Source organism: Rhinoraja longicauda, chromosome 20 (genome assembly GCF_053455715.1).
Source record: "Rhinoraja longicauda isolate Sanriku21f chromosome 20, sRhiLon1.1, whole genome shotgun sequence".
Lineage (NCBI taxonomy): Eukaryota > Metazoa > Chordata > Chondrichthyes > Rajiformes > Arhynchobatidae > Rhinoraja > Rhinoraja longicauda.
Genome location: NC_135972.1, coordinates 3,526,212 through 3,544,521, shown reverse-complemented (window position 1 = coordinate 3,544,521; position 18,310 = coordinate 3,526,212). Strand labels below are relative to the sequence as shown.

Genomic DNA, 18,310 nt, shown 5'->3' with positions numbered 1-18,310 from the left:
TGATGACAATCGAGCCGTTCACAGTGCATAGATACATGATAAGGGAATGACATTTAGTGCGAGGTAAAGCCAGTAAAGACCGATCAAGGATAGTCCAAGGGTCACCAATGAGGTGGATAGTAGTTCAGCACTGCTCTCTGGTTGTGGTAGGATGGTTCAGTTGCCAGCCCAACAGACCGTGATTCCTGCAACTTATCAGGATGGCAGTTCCTTCACATCCTTCAAACTTATCTTGTTTGCTTTCTGGTTTGTAAACAGCACTTATTTCTAGATTGGCACGAGTTCGTCTCATATGAAGAAAGAGTGAAACTTGGACTCATAAAGCACTTTGTTTTATGACATAAAAAAGCATTTGTTGCAATTAGTAACTTAGCAACGTAGATGTGTGATTACTTTTGCCATCTAGGGGAACATGTGTAAAACAAAAGGCATGCACAGAATGGAAATTAATAACCTATAAATGTCCTTTTAGTCGTCACTCATTCGTAAGTATGCTATAAAAAGTATTTGTGTAAGTTATTGATGGATAACGTTGGGAAATAATGCTGAGCGGCACGGTGGCGTAGCGGTAGAGTTGCTGCCTTACAGCGCCAGAGACCCAGGTTTGATCCTGACTACGGGCGCTGCCTGTGCAGAGTTTGTACCTTCTCCCTGTGACCGTGTGGGTTTTCTCCGGGTGCTCCGGTTTCCTCCCACACTCCAAAGCCGTGCAGGTTTGTAGGTTAATTGGCTTCGGTAAGAATCACGAATTGTCCCTCGTGCGTGGAGGATAATGTTGGTGGTGCAGGGATCGCTGGTCAGCGCGGAATCGATGGGCCGAAGGGCCCGTTTCCGCACTGTATCTCTAAATCAAACTTCTGATCGAATATGAATTGTGTTATTCAGGCAGGTGAGAGTCGGTCTTGGCATCATGTTTGGCACAGGCATTGTGGGCCGAAGGGCCTGTTCCCGTGCCGTACTGATGAATGAATGAATACTGTATTGTCACACGTGACAAGTGACAGTGAACTTGTTTGCTCGCTTAACCAAGGTATGGAAGTAGTCACCACATAAAAGCACTTACAAAGTTTCGAAGTATACACAGAATCTGCGGCAGGTCCCCCTTTGTTCTCCCCCTCCCCCACCCCACCCACCCTCACGGTGGTCCATCCTCCCCCACGCTTGGTCCTCTAGTGTAATCAGCCGTAGGAAGGAACTGCAGGCGCTGGTCTACACCGAAGACAGACACAAAGTGCTGGAGTAACTCAGCGGGTCAGGCAGCATCTCTGGAGAGAAGGAACGGGTGACGTTTTGGGTCGAGACCCTTCTTCAGACTGAGAGTCGGGGGAGAGGGAGACACAGAGATATGGACGGGTTAGGTGTGAAAACGACAAATCAAAGGGGATGGTGATCAAGGAAAATGTAGAATGGTTGATTGTTAGCGGAGGGGAGGGTGACAACGAGGCATAATATCAGTAACATTGAATCAGGAGGACAGTAGAACTAGTCGGAGAACTAGGATGGGGAGGGGCGGTGAGAGAGGGAAGTCAAGGGTTACTCCCCCAAAGGGTGTCGACTCCCCCAAAATCGGGAACATGTTTCCTGCCTCTAACGTGTCCAATCCCTTAATCTTATATGTTTCGATAAGATCCCCTCTCATCCTTCTAAATTCCAGTGTACACAAGCCTAGTCGCTCCAGTCTTTCAACATATGACAGTTCCGCCATTCCGGGAATTAACCTAGTGAACCTACGCTGCACACCCTCAATAGCAAGAATATCCTTCCTCAAATTTGGAGACCAAAACTGCACACAGTACTCCAGGTGCGGTCTCACCAGGGCCCGGTACAACTGCAGAAGGACCTCTTTGCTCCGATACTCAACTCCTCTTGTCATGAAGGCCAACATTCCATTGGCTTTTCTTCACTGCCTGCTGTACCTGCATGCTTCCTTTCAGTGACTGATGCACTGGGACACCCAGATTATATTGCCGTTGCCAATATAAAACTTGTTTGCACAGTATTAGTAGTGAATTGATTTCCTCCTTCGTTCCCACAACAGCTGTTCCGCCCGGTCGAAAGGATTCAACTGCTCAGTAGATTCCAACGATGAAGCCACAGCAAGCATTCCGCAGAACTAACGTTTAATATAAACTTCTAAATGTTTGAAAACTTTTTCAGGTTGAAAAAAAACGTTCGCTTATCAGGTTAAAAAAAACCTTTTGCAGATCATTCAGCATCTCAGGCTATCCCTTTCAGAAAGCATTCTATAGAAAGCATTTTATCAGGATGTATCACAGTTTGGTTTGGGAATAGCTGCACCCAAGACCGCAAGAAATTGCAGTGAATTGTGGGCGCAGCCCAGACCATCACACAAACCAACTTCCCTTCCATTGACTCCATCTACACCTCACGCTGCCTCGGAAAGGCCAGCAGCATCATCAAGGACCAGTCTCACCCCGGCCACTCCCTCTTCTCCCCTCTCCCATCGGGCAAAAGGTACAGAAGTGTGAAAACGCACACCTCCAGATTCAGGGACAGTTTCTTCCCAGCTGTAATCAGGCAACTGAACCATCCCGCCACAACCAGAGAGCAGTGCTGAACTACTATCTACCTCATTGGTGACTCTCAGACTATCCTTGATCGGACTCTGCTGGCTTTACCTTGCACTAAACGTTATTCCCTTATCATGTATCTGTACATTGTAAAAGGATTGTTTGGAAGCATGTATTGTCTTTCTGCTGACCGGTTAGCACGCAACAAAAGCTTTTCACTGTACCTCGGTACACGTGACAATAAACTAAACTAATCTTTATGTTTAGTTTAAAGACACAGCGTGGAAAGAGACCCTTCAGCCCACTGAGTCCATGCCGACCATCGATCAGCCTGTCCACACCAGTTCTATGTTTTTACACTTTTTCGTCCACTCCCGACACACTCGGGGGCAATGTTTACATCGGGCCGATTGACCTGCACACTCGCACGTCTTTGGGATGTGGGAGGAAACCGGAGCACCAGGAGGAAACCCACGAGGTCACAGGGAGAACGTGTGACAGACACACACACACACACACACACCCCACACACACCCCACACACACACCCCACACACACACACACACACCCCACACACACACCCCACACACACACACACCCCACACACACACCCCCCACACACACACACCACACACACACACCCCACACACACACACACCACACACAGGTTCCCCGCAGGCCATTCTGGTACGGTGCTACCTGACAGCTTTTGGCTGGCCTGCCTCAGGCTGCATAGTTTGGCTGCTATTGTGAATTCTGTTTACTTCTGGTGAAGTTGAAGGAGGGAAATAAATCTGTGAGTCATCTGCAGTGATTCTAAAGATGCCCTCTACCCTCCCTCCCTCCCTCCCCCCTCCCCCCTCCCTCCCTCCCTCCCCCCTCCCTCCCTTCCTCTCTCTCTCCCTCCCTCCCTCTCTCCCCTCTCTCTCTCCATCCCTGTCCCTCTCCCCCTCTCTCCCCATCCCTCTCTCTCTCTCCCCCCCTCCCCCCCTCCCTCTCTCTCCCCTCCCTCCCTCTCTCCCCCCTCCCTCCCTCCCCCCCTTCCTCTCTCTCTCCCTCCCTCCCTCTCTCCCCTCTCTCTCTCCATCCCTGTCCCTCTCCCCCTCTCTCCCCATCCCTCTCTCTCTCTCTCTCTCTCTCTCTCTCTCTCTCCCCCTCTCTCTCCCCCTCTCTCTCCCCCTCTCCCTCTCTCCCCCTCTCCCTCCCTCCCTCCCTCCCTCCCTCTCTCTCCCCTCCCTCCCTCTCTCCCCCCCTCTCTCCCCCCTCCCTCCCTCTCTCCCCCCTCCCTCCCTCTCTCCCCCCTCCCTCCCTCTCTCCCCTCTCCCCCCTCCCTCCCTCCCCCCCTCTCCCCCCTCCCTCTCCCCCCTCCCTCCCTCTCTTCCCCCTCCCTCCCTCTCTCCCCCCTCCCTCCCTCTCTCCCCCCTCCCTCCCTCTCTCCCCCCCTCCCTCCCTCTCTCCCCCCTCTCTCCCTCTCTCCCTCCCTCCCTCCCTCCCCTCCCCTCCCCTCCCCTCCCTCCCTCCCCTCCCCTCCCCTCCCTCCCTCCCTCCCTCTCACTCAAGCCTCTGTGGCTTATTTATAGCAGGCTTGCCAGTTGAGTATTTGGGACTGTGTAAAGATGCCCTGGGCGTGACTGGGAGGAGGTTTTGATGGAGTGTTGTAACAGCGGACTGGTGCATGCGAGTTCGACTACTATATACTTCTTGCACTCACGCAATAATGTGTGCAGGATGTTGCAAAAATAAAGGGTCGATTCATGGCTGTGGAGCAAACGCAATAAAATGTTTGAAGGGGCGGAAGGCGAGGGGCCCAGCCAGACTTGCAGAGAGATGTGGGTCTGGGAAGCACATTCACTGGCACCAGCTGCTGTATTTAGGGGAGTTTCAATTGAACAATCACACAGATCACATTTTCATAAGTGATGGGAGTCGGCCATTCGGCCCGTCAAGGCAGTGGTGAACCTGTGGGACTCTTTGCCACCGAAGGCTGTGGAGGCCAAGTCAGTGGATATGTTTAAGGCAGAGATACAGTAGATATATTCTTCACTAGCGCGGGTGTCAGGGGCTATGAGGAGAAGGCAGGGGAATGGGATAGGAGGGAAGAGATAGACCAGCCGTGATTGAATGGCGGCGAAGTGAGTTGATGGGCCGAATGGCCTAATTCTGCTCCTATCACTTGAGACCTGAGTCTACTAAGGGCGGTCACGGTGGTGCAGCGGTAGAGTTGCTGCCTTACAGCGAATGCAGCGCCGGAGACCCGGGTTCCATCCCGACTACGGGCGCTGTCTGTACGGAGTTTGTACGTTCTCCCCGTGACCTGCGTGGGTTTTCTCCGAGATCTTCGGTTTCCTCCCACACTCCAAAGACGTGCAGGTATGGAGGTTAATTGGCTGGGCAAATGTAAAAATTGTCCCTAGTGGGTGTAGGATAGTGTTAGTGTGCGGGGATTGCTGGTTGGTGTGGACTCGGTGGGCTGAAGGGCCTGTTTCCGTGCTGTATCTCTAAACTAAACTAAAGTAAACCACTGACACCCATACAAATTAATACACAGTGCTACAGACTGGCACGTAAAGCAACACACACACAGCACTATGGGGGTACACAGCACTATGGGCGTACACACAGCACTATGGGGGTACACACTGCAGTATGGGGGTACACACAGCACCATGGGGGTACACACAGCACTATGGGGGTACACACTGCACTATGGGGGTACACACAGCACTATGGGGGTACACACAGCACTATGGGGGTACACACAGCACTATGGGGGTACACACAGCACTATGGACACAGCACTATGGGGGTACACACAGCACTATGGGGGTACACACAGCACTATGGGGGTACACACAACACTATGGGGGTACACACAACACTATGGGGGTGCACACAACACTATGGGGGTACACACAGCACTATGGGGGTACACACAACACTATGGACACAGCACTATGGGGGTACACACAACACTATGGACACAGCACTATGGACACAGCACTATGGGGGTACACACAGCACTATGGACACACAGCACTATGGGGGTACACACAGCACTATGGGGGTACACACTGCACTATGGACACAGCACTATGGGGGTACACACAGCACTATGGGGGTACACACAGCACTATGGGGGGTACACACAGCACTATGGACACAGCACTATGGACACAGCACTATGGGGGTACACACAACACTATGGGGGTACACACAGCACTATGGACACACAGCACTATGGGGGTACACACTGCACTATGGACACAGCACTATGGGGGTACACACAGCACTATGGACACAGCACTATGGACACAGCACTATGGGGGTACACACAACACTATGGACACAGCACTATGGGGGTACACACAGCACTATGGACACAGCACTATGGGGGTACACACAGCACTATGGACACAGCACTATGGGGGTACACACAACACTATGGGGTACACACAGCACTATGGGGGTACACACAGCACTATGGGGGTACACACAGCACTATGGGGTACACACAGCACTATGGGGGTACACACAACACTATGGGGTACACACAACACTATGGGGGTACACACAGCACTATGGGGGTACACACAGCACTATGGGGGTACACACAGCACTATGGGGGTACACACAGCACTATGGGGGTACACACAGCACTACGGGGTACACACAGCACTATGGGGGAACACACAGTACTATGGGGGTACACACAGCACTATGGGGGTACACACAGCACTATGGGGGTACACACAGCACTATGGGGTACACACAGCACTACGGGGTGCACACAGCACTATGGGGGTACACACAGCACTATGGGGGTACACACAGCACTATGGGGGTACACACAGCACTATGGGGGTACACACAGCACTATGGGGGTACACACAGCACTATGGGGGTACACACAGCACTATGGGACACAGACTTCGGGCAAAATTCTTGTATAAAAATGTCGGTGCTGAAGATGCTGCTGTCAGTCAGTCTACACTCTGCCTGCATGTGATCCATATCTCTCCACACCCTACATATCCATGTGCCTGTCCAAAAGCCTCCAGATGGAACTATCCTACCTGCCTGCCTCCTCACCACCCAGCAGCATATCTTGTTTTTATTTCTGTCCTCCAGTACCTCTTGTACTTTGCTTTCTGTTGACAGGCTGTTGATGTGAAACATTAGCTCAGAGTGCCTTTCCATTGTCTCTGCTTCACTTGGTGGATATTCTCATCCTTGTTTTTACTCCAATCAAATTGAACTGAATTGAATTGAATTGAGAGATGCAGCTTGGAAACAGACCCTTCGGCCCACCGAGTCCACGCCATCCATCGACCACCCACTCACACTAGTTCTGCGGCACGGTGGCGCAGCGGTAGAGATGCTGCCTTACAGCGAATGCAGCGCCGGAGACTCAGGTTCGATCCTGACTACGGGCGCCGTCTGTACGGAGTTTGTACGTTCTCCCCGTGACCTCCGAGCGTTTTCTCCGAGATCTTCGGTTTCCTCCCACACTCCAAAGACGTGCAGGTTTGTAGGTTAATTGACTGGGTAAATGTAAAAATTGTCCCTGGTGTGTGTAGGATAGTGTTAGTGTGCGGGGATCGCTGGGCGGCGCGGACTCGGTGGGCCGAAGGGCCCGTTTCCGCGCTGTATCTGTAAATCTAAATCTTATCCCACTTTCCCATCCACGCCCTGCACACCAGGGCCGATTAACCTACAAACCCGCACGTCTTTGGGATGTGGGAGGAAACCGGAGCACCCGGAGGAAACCCACGCGGCCACTCGCAGCGAGTGTGACTGTCCTCTCTGCCTGAGGACGTCTGTGCATGACTTTGTTTAACGTGGGGAGACTGGTGCACAGACAGCCACCACACGGTCCTTGACAGATCTGGGTCAGGATCCAGTGGCGTGGAGTCCAAGACGACCGGGGACTCTTTTCTGCCGCGGCCTTCATCAATCCGCCTTCCCAGCCGTTGTGACGCTCCACTAAAGTCAGCCATCATCCTCCCTCCGCCTGTCCCACCGTCGCGTAAACGCACGCGGTCACGGGGAGAAGGTGCAAACTCCACACACACGGACGGCAGCCGAGGTCAGGATGGAACCCAGGTCTCTGGCGCTGTCAGGCAGCGGTTCTACCACCCTCTCTCTGATCATCCTTTAGGTTTAGATTTATTCTTATGGTCACGTGTTCCGAGGTGCAATGGAAAAGCTTTGCTCTGCTTGCCGATGGCGACATGGTTTCAGGGTAAAATGTTTTGAAGGATGCGGAGATAGGAACACGGTGCTGTGAACTAATGAATATATCTCATCTTCCCCATTGCGCAGAGAGTGGGTCGCGCAAATTTGCACATCTTTGAAGACTGGTGTGGAGGCTCCATCGAGCAGCTCAGGAAAAACATCCACTTCCCTCTCTTCCCACATGTGAGTATTGACCACAGTCACGCTACCAGAGGGAATCCTGCACCCGTCCGCCGCCCGCCCTTGTTGGCGCTGTTACGGGCTGTAATTGCTCGCGAAAGGCAGACACAAAACGCTGGAGTAAATCAGCGGGTCAGGCAGCATCTCGGGAGAGAAGGGACGGGTGGCGTTTCGGGTCGAGGCCCTTCTTCAGGCTGATGTCAGGGGAGAGTGGGCGGGACATTGTCTCAATGTCAGGGTCTCGACCTGAAACATCACCCATTCCCTCTCTCCAGAGATGCTGCCTGACCCGCTGAGTTACTCCAGCATTGTGTCTACCTCCATCCTTAGGGATCAGCTCTACAATTCCACGAAAATCTTCGGACAAATGGCGGAAGCGGTCATTTAATTGCCTGGCCCAGTCTCTCTCATCTTCTCATCGGGAGAGAAGTGACGGGTGACGCTTCCGGTCGAGACCCTTCTTCAGGCTGATGTCAGGGTCCCCGCCCCCTCCCCTGACCTCAGTGTGAAGAAGGGTCTCGACCCGAAGCGTCACCCATTCCCTCTCTCCCGAGATGCTGCCTGACCCGCTGAGTTACTCCAGCATTTTGTGTCTACCTTCGATTTAAACCAGCATCTGCAGTTTTTTTCCCTACACACTTTGTTATAACTTGCTGCAGTTCAGTTTGCGTATCAGTGAGCGGCACGGTGGCGCAGCGGTAGAGTTGCTGCCTTACAGCGAATGCAGCGCCGGAGACCCGGGTTCCATCCCGACTACGGGCGCCGTCTGTACGGAGTTTGTACGTTCTCCCCGTGACCTGCGTGGGTTTTCTCCGAGAGCTTCGGTTTCCTCCCACACTCCAAAGACGTACAGGTTTGTAGGTTAATTGGCTGGGCAAATGTAAAAGAAATTGTCCCTAATGGGTGTAGGATCGTGCTAGTGTGCGGGGATCGCTGGGCGGCGCGGACCCGGTGGGCCGAAGGGCCTGTTTCTGCGCTGTATCTCTAAATCTAAAAAATAAAATCTTTAAAAAAATCTCCAGTGACGTTAGTAACTGGTACAATCAAAGTGACTGAACCAGCTTTTAATAGGCAGCTTTCCCTCCAGTCCAAGGTAGGCAGAGCAGTATGCCATACATTTATTGTAGTGGAGATTGTTTTATTATTGTGAAGAGTTAATCGAAACTCAAGAGGACGGGCCGGTGTGGCAGCGGTAGAGCTACTGCCTTGCAGGGCCGGTAGACCCCGGTTCCATCCTGACTGCGGGTGCTGTCCACGAGGAGGGAGAGAGAAAGCGGGGAATTATAGACCGGTCAGCCTGACATCGGTAGTGGGGAAGACGCTGGAGTCGTTCATTCAAGACGTTCTAGCAGTGCATTTGGAAAGCAGTGACAGGATCGGTCAAAGTCAGCATGGATTTATGAAGGGGAAATCACGCTTGACTCCAGAAGAATCTTCTGGAAGATTCCAGAAAAAATCTTCTGGAAACTTTTGAGGATGTAACATGTAGAATGGATAAGGGAGAGCCAGTGGTCGTGGTGTATCTGGGCTTTCAAAAAGCCTCTGACAAAGGTCCCACACAAGAGATTAGTGTGCAAAGTTAGAGCACGTGGTATTGGGGGCAGGGTATTGGCATGGATAGAGAACTGGTTGGCAGACAGGAAGCAAAGAGTAGGAATTAACGGGTCCTTTTCAGAATGGCAGACAGTGACCAGTGGGGTGCCGCAAGACTCGGTGCTGGGTACCCAGCTATTTACAATATACATTAACGATTTAGACGAGGGAATTAGATGTGACATCTCCAAGTTTGTGGATGACACAAAGCTGGGTGGCAGTGTGAGCTGTGAGGAGGATGCTATGAGGCTGCAGGGTGACTTGGATAGGTTGGGTGAGTGGGCAGATGCATGGCAGATGCAATATAATGTGGATAAATGTGAGGTTATCCACTTTGGTGACAAGAACAGGAAGGCAGATTATTACCTGAATGGTGTCAGATTAGGAAAAGGGGAGGTGCAACGAGACCTGGGTGTGCTTGTACATCAGTAACTGAAAGTAAACATGCAGTTGGAGCAGGCAGTGAAGAAAGCTAATGGCATGTTGGCCTTCATTGCGAGAGGATTTGAGTTTAGGAGCAAGGAGGTCCTACTGCAGTTGAACAGGGCCATGGTGAGACCGCACATGGAGTATTGTGTGCAGTTTTGGTCTCTAATTTGAGGAAGGACATTATTGCTATTGAGGGAGTGCAGCGTAGGTTCACCAGGTTAATTCCCGGGATGGGGGGACTGACATCTGATGAACGAATGGGTTGACTGGGCTTGTATTCACTGGAATTTAGATGAGAGGGGATCTTATAGAAACATATAAAATTCTTAAAGGATTGGACAGGCTAGATGCAGGAAAAATGTTCCCGATGTTGGGGGAGTCCAGAACCAGAGGCCACAGTTTAAGAATAAGGGGTAGGCCAATTAGGACTGAGATGAGGAAAAACTTTTTCATCCAGAGAGTTGTGAATCTGTGGAATTCTCCGCCACAGAAGGCAGTGAAGGCCAATTCATTGGATATTTTCAAGAGAGAGTTAGATTTAGCTCTTAGGACTAACAGAATCAAGGGATATGTGGAAAAAGTAGGAACGGGGTACTGATTTTAGATAAACAGCCATGATCACGGTGAATGGCGGTACTGGCTCGAACGGCCGAATGGCCGACTCCTGCACCCACTATCTATGTTTCTATGTTTGTACGTTCTCCCCTTGACCCGCGTGGGTCTTCTCTGACATCCTTGGCTGACAGCAAAGTCAATGAAATCAGGAAAAAGTCGCCTTGTGCAACAGGTAATTAATTCTTGGGGTATAAACCAAGCAGATAATTAGAGACAAGGGGATAAGACTTTGGTTCGTCTACATTCTTGAAGGAGATTGTACTGCAGACCCCTGTAATAGTCAACGGGAATTAGAAGAACAAATGTTCCAGGAGATTGCAGACAGCTGCAGGTCAAATAAGGTTGTTGTTGGGGATTTCAACGTTCCCAATTATAGACTGGGAAAATCATAGTGTGAAGGGTTTAGATGGAATGCAATTCCTCAAAAGTGTTCAGGAGAGTTTTCTTAAGCAGTATGTGGAGCCCCCCCCCCCTCACATGAGAGGGCAACGCTGGATCTAGTATTGGGAAATTGGGAAGGGCAAGTTAATGAAGTGTGTGTGGAGGGGCCTTTTGGGACCTCAGTTTGATTAGGTTTAAGATAGTTACGGATAGAGACAGAGAGGGTCCACATGTTAAAATGCTCAACTGGGGTAAGGCCAACTTTGAGAGTATTAGAGAAGGTCTCACTCAAGTTGACTGGAGCAGGTTATTTGAGGTGAAAGGTACATAGCCAAGTGGGATGTTTTTAAAAGTGTGCTGACGAAAGCTCAGGATATGTATGTCTCCGTTAGAGTGTAGGGCAAAGCAGGCAAATATAAGGAAGCTTGGCTGACGAGGGAATTTGAGGCGTTGGTCAAAAACAAGAAGGATGCATGGGACAGGTATAGGCAGCTGGGATCAAGTGCATCCCTGGAGGAGTTTCGGGAACTAAGGAGTAAACTGAAAAAGGAGATCAGAAGGGCAAATAGGGGCCAGGAGATAGCTCTGGCAGGTCAGTCCTGCAATGAAGATGTCGTGGCGCTGTGAGGCAGCGGCTCTACTATTGTGCCGCCCCTGGAGATTGCAGATGGCCAACGTTTCGGGTCGGGACCCTTCCCACAGATTGCTGACACAAGGAAGTGCAGAAGGGTTCCGACTGGAAACATTCTCCACAGATGCTGCCTGACCTACTGAGTTGCTCATGCACTTTGGGTCTCATCTAAGGAAGGCAGTTTGTTTATTAAATTAAATTTAAATCAAATGAAGTTGAGCATGAGGTAACGTAATCATTTCGTCAAATTATAGTCCACAGGTACTCTAAATACTTTGTGTTGATCGCACATAGCCCCAGGACAGTTCTAAACATTTATTCTCAATTACCTAAAGTGGTGTGTGCATGCCTTACTCTCATCTAAAATGTAGATGAACCAATCATTCAAGATTTCAAGATCAGTTTATTGTCACGTGTACCAATTAAGGTGCAGTGAAATTTGAGTTCCCACACAGCCACACCCAGTGAAAAACAACAAGACACACAACCACATAAAGTAAAATTTAACATGAACATCCACCACAGCGGGTTCCACATTCCTCACTGTGATGGAGGGCAATAAAGTTCCATCATCTTCCTCTTTGTTCGCCCGCGGTCGGGGCTGTTGAACCGTCCACAGTCGCCACTGCCGACTGTCCGAGGCCGTCGCATCGGGGCGATCGAAACTCCCGCGTCGGGACCGTTGAAACTCTCTTGCTGTTGTTACTTTAGTTTAGATTAAAGAAACAGCACAGACACAGGCCCTTCGGCCCATCGAGTCCGCGCCGACCAGCGATCCCCGCACACTAACACCACCGTACACACACCAGGGACAATTTACATTTTTTATTGAAGCCAATTAACCTACAAACCTGCATGTCTTTGGAGTGTGGGAGGAAACCGGAGATCTCGGAGAAAACCCACGCAGGTCACGGGGAGAACGTACAAACTCCGTACAGACGGCGCCCGTAGTCGGGATGGAACCCGGGTCTCCGGCGCTGTGAGGCAGCAACTCTACCGCTGCGCCACCGTGCGGTCCACCCTGCCTCGTGCAGACTATCGTGATCTTTACTGGATTAATGTTTCTATTTTGTAAACGTCCTTTCATTTCACATCTAGACCAGGACTGTAGTCAAGAAGTTGGCGGTGGCACCAAGATGGACCAACTATGGACTCAGAATATTCGGCTACATTCATCCTTTTGCAGAGAGTAAGTTAAAGTTTCTCTCCTGGTTCGTGGCCCTGCCTCCTGAGTTTCCTGGAGTGAGCTTTGCTTTCCAAGTTCTCACCACCTATGATGGTGCAGTGTTACTTGTGTCGTGTGTACAGAGGAACTGTGAAAAGCTTTGTCTTGCATGCTGTGTAAACAGATCAGACAATACTACACTACTCAAGCCAAACTCAGGTATGATAGAGCAAAGGGGAAGATTCAGAGTGCAGTTCTCAGCATCGTAGTGCACCAGTTTAGTTTAACTTCGTTTAGAGATACAGGGCGGAAACAGGCCCTTCGGCCCACCGAGTCCGTGTCGACCAGCAATCCCTGCACATTAACACTATCCCACACCCACTAGGGACAATATTTACATTTACCAAGCCAATTAACCTACAAACCTGTACGTCTTTGGAATGCGGGAGGAAACCGGAGATCTCGGAGAAAACCCACACAGGTCACGGGGAGAACGTACAAACTCCGTACAGACAGCGCCCGTATCATATCATATCATATCATATCATATCATATCATATCATATCATATCATATATATACAGCCGGAAACAGGCCTTTTCGGCCCACCAAGTCCGTGCCGCCCAGCGATCCCCGTACATTAACACTATCCTACACCCACTAGGGACAATTTTTACATTTACCCAGCCAATTAACCTACATACCTGTACGTCTTTGGAGTGTGGGAGGAAACCGAAGATCTCGGAGAAAACCCACGCAGGTCACGGGGAGAACGTACAAACTCCTTACAGTGCAGCACCCGTAGTCGGGATGGAACCCAGATCTCTGGCGCTGCATTCGCTGTAAGGCGGCAACTCTACCGCTGCGCCACCGTGCCTGGTTCTACAAGCTCTTGAACAAACTGGGCAGCAAAAAGGAATGGGTTGATCAGCCGTGATCATATTGAATGTTAAAGGCAGGCACAACTCTTTGATCGGACTTTACTGGCTTTATCTTGCACTGCACGTTGGCACAGTGGCACGATCGTCAATTCTCCCTGTCAACATTCCAAGTCTACTACTGCCCAGTGTGGTAATGAGCTTGTAGAACATACAAAATATCCAAGTACACACTTTGGTCCAAAGCCAAATTGCAAATTCACAGTTCATCTCAGGTACAATCCTTGTGGCATGCCTTTTAAATCTCTTCCATCAGGCATGAGGTACAGGAGTGTGAAAACACACACCTCCAGGTTCAGGGACAGCTTCTTCCCAGCTGTTATCAGGCAACTGAACCGTCCTACCACCAACTAGATGACAACCAGCAATCCTGACTATTCTACCTCACTGTCAACACACGGACTATCCTTAATTGACTTTACTGGACTTTACCTTGCACTAAAGGTTATTCCCTTCATGCTGTGTCTGCACACTGTGGATGGCTTGATTGGCATCATCATAATAATCATAATCATACTCTTATTAGCCAAGTGTGCCTTGCAACATACAAGGAATTTGATTTGCCACACAGTCATACCAATCATGTATTGTCTTTTCATTGACTGGTTAGTACGCAACAAAACGCTTCTCATTGCACCTCGGTACACGGGACAATAAACTAGACTAAACTGAAAGGATCAAATAGGCCCAGGTGTCGGGGGTTATGGGGGAGAAGGCAGGAGAATGGGGTTAGGAGGGAGAGATAGACCAGCCATGATTGAATGGCGGAGTAGACTTGATGGGCCGAATGGCCTAATTCTACTCCTATCAATTATTGCCCTTATGATCTATCTCTCCTCCCCCTAACCCCATTCTCTTGCCTTCTCCCCATGACCTCTGACATCCGCACTAATCAAGAATCTATCTATCTCTGCCATAGAAAATATCACTGACTTGGCCTCCACAGCCTCTGTCCCCCGGAGTTACTCCAGCATTTTGTACCTATCTGCGGTGCATCCAAGAGCTCGGTTAACGGGAGAGAAAGCGCGGTGTTTGTATAAACCGGTGCGGTGCACAAGGATTTGTTTGTTTGGAAGGATGTGTAGGAATTTTACCAAAGCCAATGAACCTACAGGTGCGTTTCAGTTTGCTGTGGCTTCCGATGACAACGCAGAGTTCTGGCTGAGTGCAGATGACAACCCTGCAAACATCACACTACTGGCTCGAGTGGGCACGGTAAGCTTCTCGCTGCCTCCCTGGGCTTCCATTACATGCTTGTTCAGCACAACACCATCCAACTGTTTATAAGGTTATAAGTGATAGTAGCAGAATTAGGCCATTCGGCCCATCAAGTCTACTCCGCCATTCAATCATGGCTGATCTATCTCTCCCTCCTATCCCCATTCTCCTGCCTTCTCCCCATAACCCCTGACACCCGCACAGTAGTTTCGTTTGAAGAAAGGATGGGGCCTGTGTCCATTGGAACCATCGACATCACTGTCTATATCTCTCGTTTCCCTTTCCCCTGACTAGACTGAAGAAGGGTCTCGACCCGAAACGTCACCCATTCCTCTCCAGAGATGCTGCCTGTCCCGCTGAGTTACTCCAGCACTTTATTGACAATAGACAATAGGTGCAGGAGTAGGCCATTCTGCGCTTCGAGCCAGCACCGCCATTCACTGTGGTCATGGCTGATCATCCACAATCAGTACCCCGTTCCTGCTTTCTCCCCATACCCCCTGACTCCGCTAACTTAAAGAGCTCTATCTAACTCTCTCTTGAATGCATTCAGAGAATTGGCCTCCACTGCCTTCTGAGGCAGAGAATTCCACAGATTCACAACTCTCTGAGTGAAAAAGTTTTTCCTCATCTCCGTTCCAAATGGCCTACCCCTTATTCTTAAACTGTGGCCCCTGGTTCTGGACTCCCCCAACATTGGGAACATGTTTCCTTTGTGTCTATCTGAAGTCATTGAGTTACTTATCATTATTAGATTGACCATCCAAGGTTAATCCTATTGTTGAATTAAGCAACTAGAGGTGCCAGCTCACAAACAAAGACACAGGTTGCTTGAAGGCAGACACAAAATGCTGGAGTAACTCAGCGGGTCAGGCAGCATCTCTGGAAAAAAGGAATCGGTGGCGTTTCAGCTTGTTCAGACTGATGAAGGGTCTCGACCCGAAACGTCACCCATTCCTTCTCTCCAGAGATCCTGCCAGAGTCGCTGAGTTACTCCAGCATTTTGTGTCTTATCTTCGGTGTAAACTAGCACCTGCGGTTCCTTCGTAATCACAGAGAGCTTGAGTAACTCAGCGGGTCAGGCAGCATCTCAGGTGAACATCCATCGGCAACCTTTCCTGTTGAGACTCTGCAGCTGTTGCTGGGTTTAATGCTGACAAGTGCTCCTCAGTTTAGTTTGTTGTAGAGACACAGCACGGAAACGGGCCCTTCGGCCCAACGAGCCCAGGCTGACCATCCATCACCCGTTCACTCCAGTTCCATGTTATCCCACTTTCTCATCCACTCCCTGCACACTAGGGGGCGATTCACAGAGGGGCCGATCAACCTGCAAACCCGCTGCACGTCTTTGGGATGTGGGAGGAAACCGGAGCACCCGGAGGAAACCCACGCGGTCACGGGGAATACGTGCAAACTCCACACAGACAGCATATGAGTTCAGGATGGAACCCGGGTGTCTAGCTCTGTGAAGCAGCAGCTCTACCCGCTGCGCCACTACGGATAGAAGCAACATCAGATTGTGGTTGTGGTTGGAACTAATCGTACTTACAGAAAAGCATTCTCAGCTAAACATGAATAGCAAAAGCCAACCTCATGAGATATCGCACATTGTGAGTGTGGCGATTGTGTTTTGGAATATTTATGTGCAGCTGATCAATGGGGTTTGTTTTGAACTGGCCACATCTCTGTGAGTGAATTAAAGTACAGTAACGTTCTCCTGATCCCCAACACAGACTGGGAGAGAATGGGCAGCGCCAGGGGAATTCGGGAAATTCCGAAGCCAAACCTCCAACCCAGTACGGTCAGTATTACTGTTTACTTGCTGATAAATAGCAAGGAGTCATTTTCCTTTTCTATCCTTTCTATTCAAGATTCTCTATTTTTGGGGCAGTCTCGAGATACCGAAGGGAAACAGGCCATTCGGCCCACCGGGTCCACGCCGACCATCCACACTAGTTCCATGTTATCCCGCTCCGTACACACAAGGGCCAATTAATTTACGCACCCGCACGTCTTCGGAGTGTGGGAGGAAACCGGGGCACCCGGAGGAAACCCACGCGGTCACAGGGGGGAGAGCGGGCAAACTCTGCACAGACAGCACCCGAGGTCAGGGTCAAACCCGGGTCTCTGGCAGCTGCTGGAGTCGCTGTGGTGAGATAGCAGTTCTACCAACTGGGCCGAATGGCCCACTCCTGCACCTGCTTTCTATGTACCCCAGAGTTAAGATTGCAATTGAGGAGAGACAAACCATGTTGTAACTCAGTGACAGATTAGTTAATAGTTTCTGTGCCATTTGTAAGCTAACAACATTCTATAAACTGTCAGTCCCTGTAACTGGAGCAGATAAATGCTGGAAGGTGGCTTCATATATGTTTTGTGATTACAACAGTTTTACTTGAACTGCTGTCCTTCTAATTTTAAGACATTGTTTAGCAGTTTATCAACAGCAACTCAAGCACAACACAAGGTGCACAGTAATATTCTTTTCAGAACTGTAAAATGCTACTGCCTCATTTTGATCGGCGCGATGGTGGGGAGGTCAGTACCCACGATGTACCGGGCAGTGTCCACCACTGTCTGCTATCCCCTTCATTCCTGGGGGTTTGGGCCGCTGAACCAGGTCGTGATGCGACCAGCCAGTACGCTCTCTACCGCACATAGAAAACAGGTGCAGGAGGAGGCCATTTGGCCCTTCGAGCCAGCACCACAAAACAGGCACTTGGCTCCACTGGGGCTCGAACCCAGGGCCTTCTGCGTGTAAAGCAGACGTGATAACCACTACACTATGGAACCACACACCAGTAGAAGTTCGAGAGAGTAGTCATCGATATATCAAATCTCCTCAGAGTAACACAGGATTGGCAAAAGTATCAGATCATAAGGGATAGGAGCAGAATTAGGCCGTTCAGCCCATCAAGTCTACTCCGCCATTCGATCATGGCTGATCTATCGCTCCCTCCTAACCCCATTCTCCTGCCTTCTCCCCACAACCCCTGACACCCGCACTAATCAACAATCTATCCATCTCTGCCTTAAAAATATCCACTGACTTGGCCTCCACAGCTGTCTGTGGCAAAGAGTTCCACAGATTCACCACCCTCTGACTAAAGAAATTCCTTCCCATCTCCTTCCTATTCCTTTAATTCTGAGGCTGTGCCCTCTGGTCCTAGACTCTCCCACTAGTGGAAAAGACCTCTCCACATCCACTCTATCCAAGCCGCTCACTATTCGGTATATTGGTGTCAACTGTACTTTTGTATTGATGAAGATAAAGTTTGTACGTGGCAAATGGTTGAGTTTGTGATGGGGAAACATGGAGCTCCTTGCAACGGAGCGTTAGGTTTGTAACAGAGGAGAGACTATCCCAACAGATTTGTACTTGAAGTTGTCTTCAT

The 18,310-nt window shown here is 50.2% G+C and overlaps 1 protein-coding gene and 1 non-coding gene across 2 annotated transcripts in view; one reads left to right on the top strand and one right to left on the bottom strand.

The window, feature by feature from the left end:
- Positions 1–18,310, top strand: part of b4galnt3b (beta-1,4-N-acetyl-galactosaminyl transferase 3b) — a 71,484-nt gene that overhangs the window by 20,632 nt on the left and 32,542 nt on the right. The window contains exons 3-6 of the mRNA XM_078417455.1: positions 7,854–7,949; positions 12,694–12,784; positions 14,812–14,912; positions 16,649–16,716. Coding sequence (XP_078273581.1) covers positions 7,854–7,949; positions 12,694–12,784; positions 14,812–14,912; positions 16,649–16,716 — 356 coding nt within the window. The remainder of the gene's footprint in view (positions 1–7,853; positions 7,950–12,693; positions 12,785–14,811; positions 14,913–16,648; positions 16,717–18,310) is intronic.
- Positions 17,636–17,708, bottom strand: trnav-uac (transfer RNA valine (anticodon UAC)). Its single transcript has one exon. It is a non-coding gene; the product is annotated as a tRNA-Val (tRNA).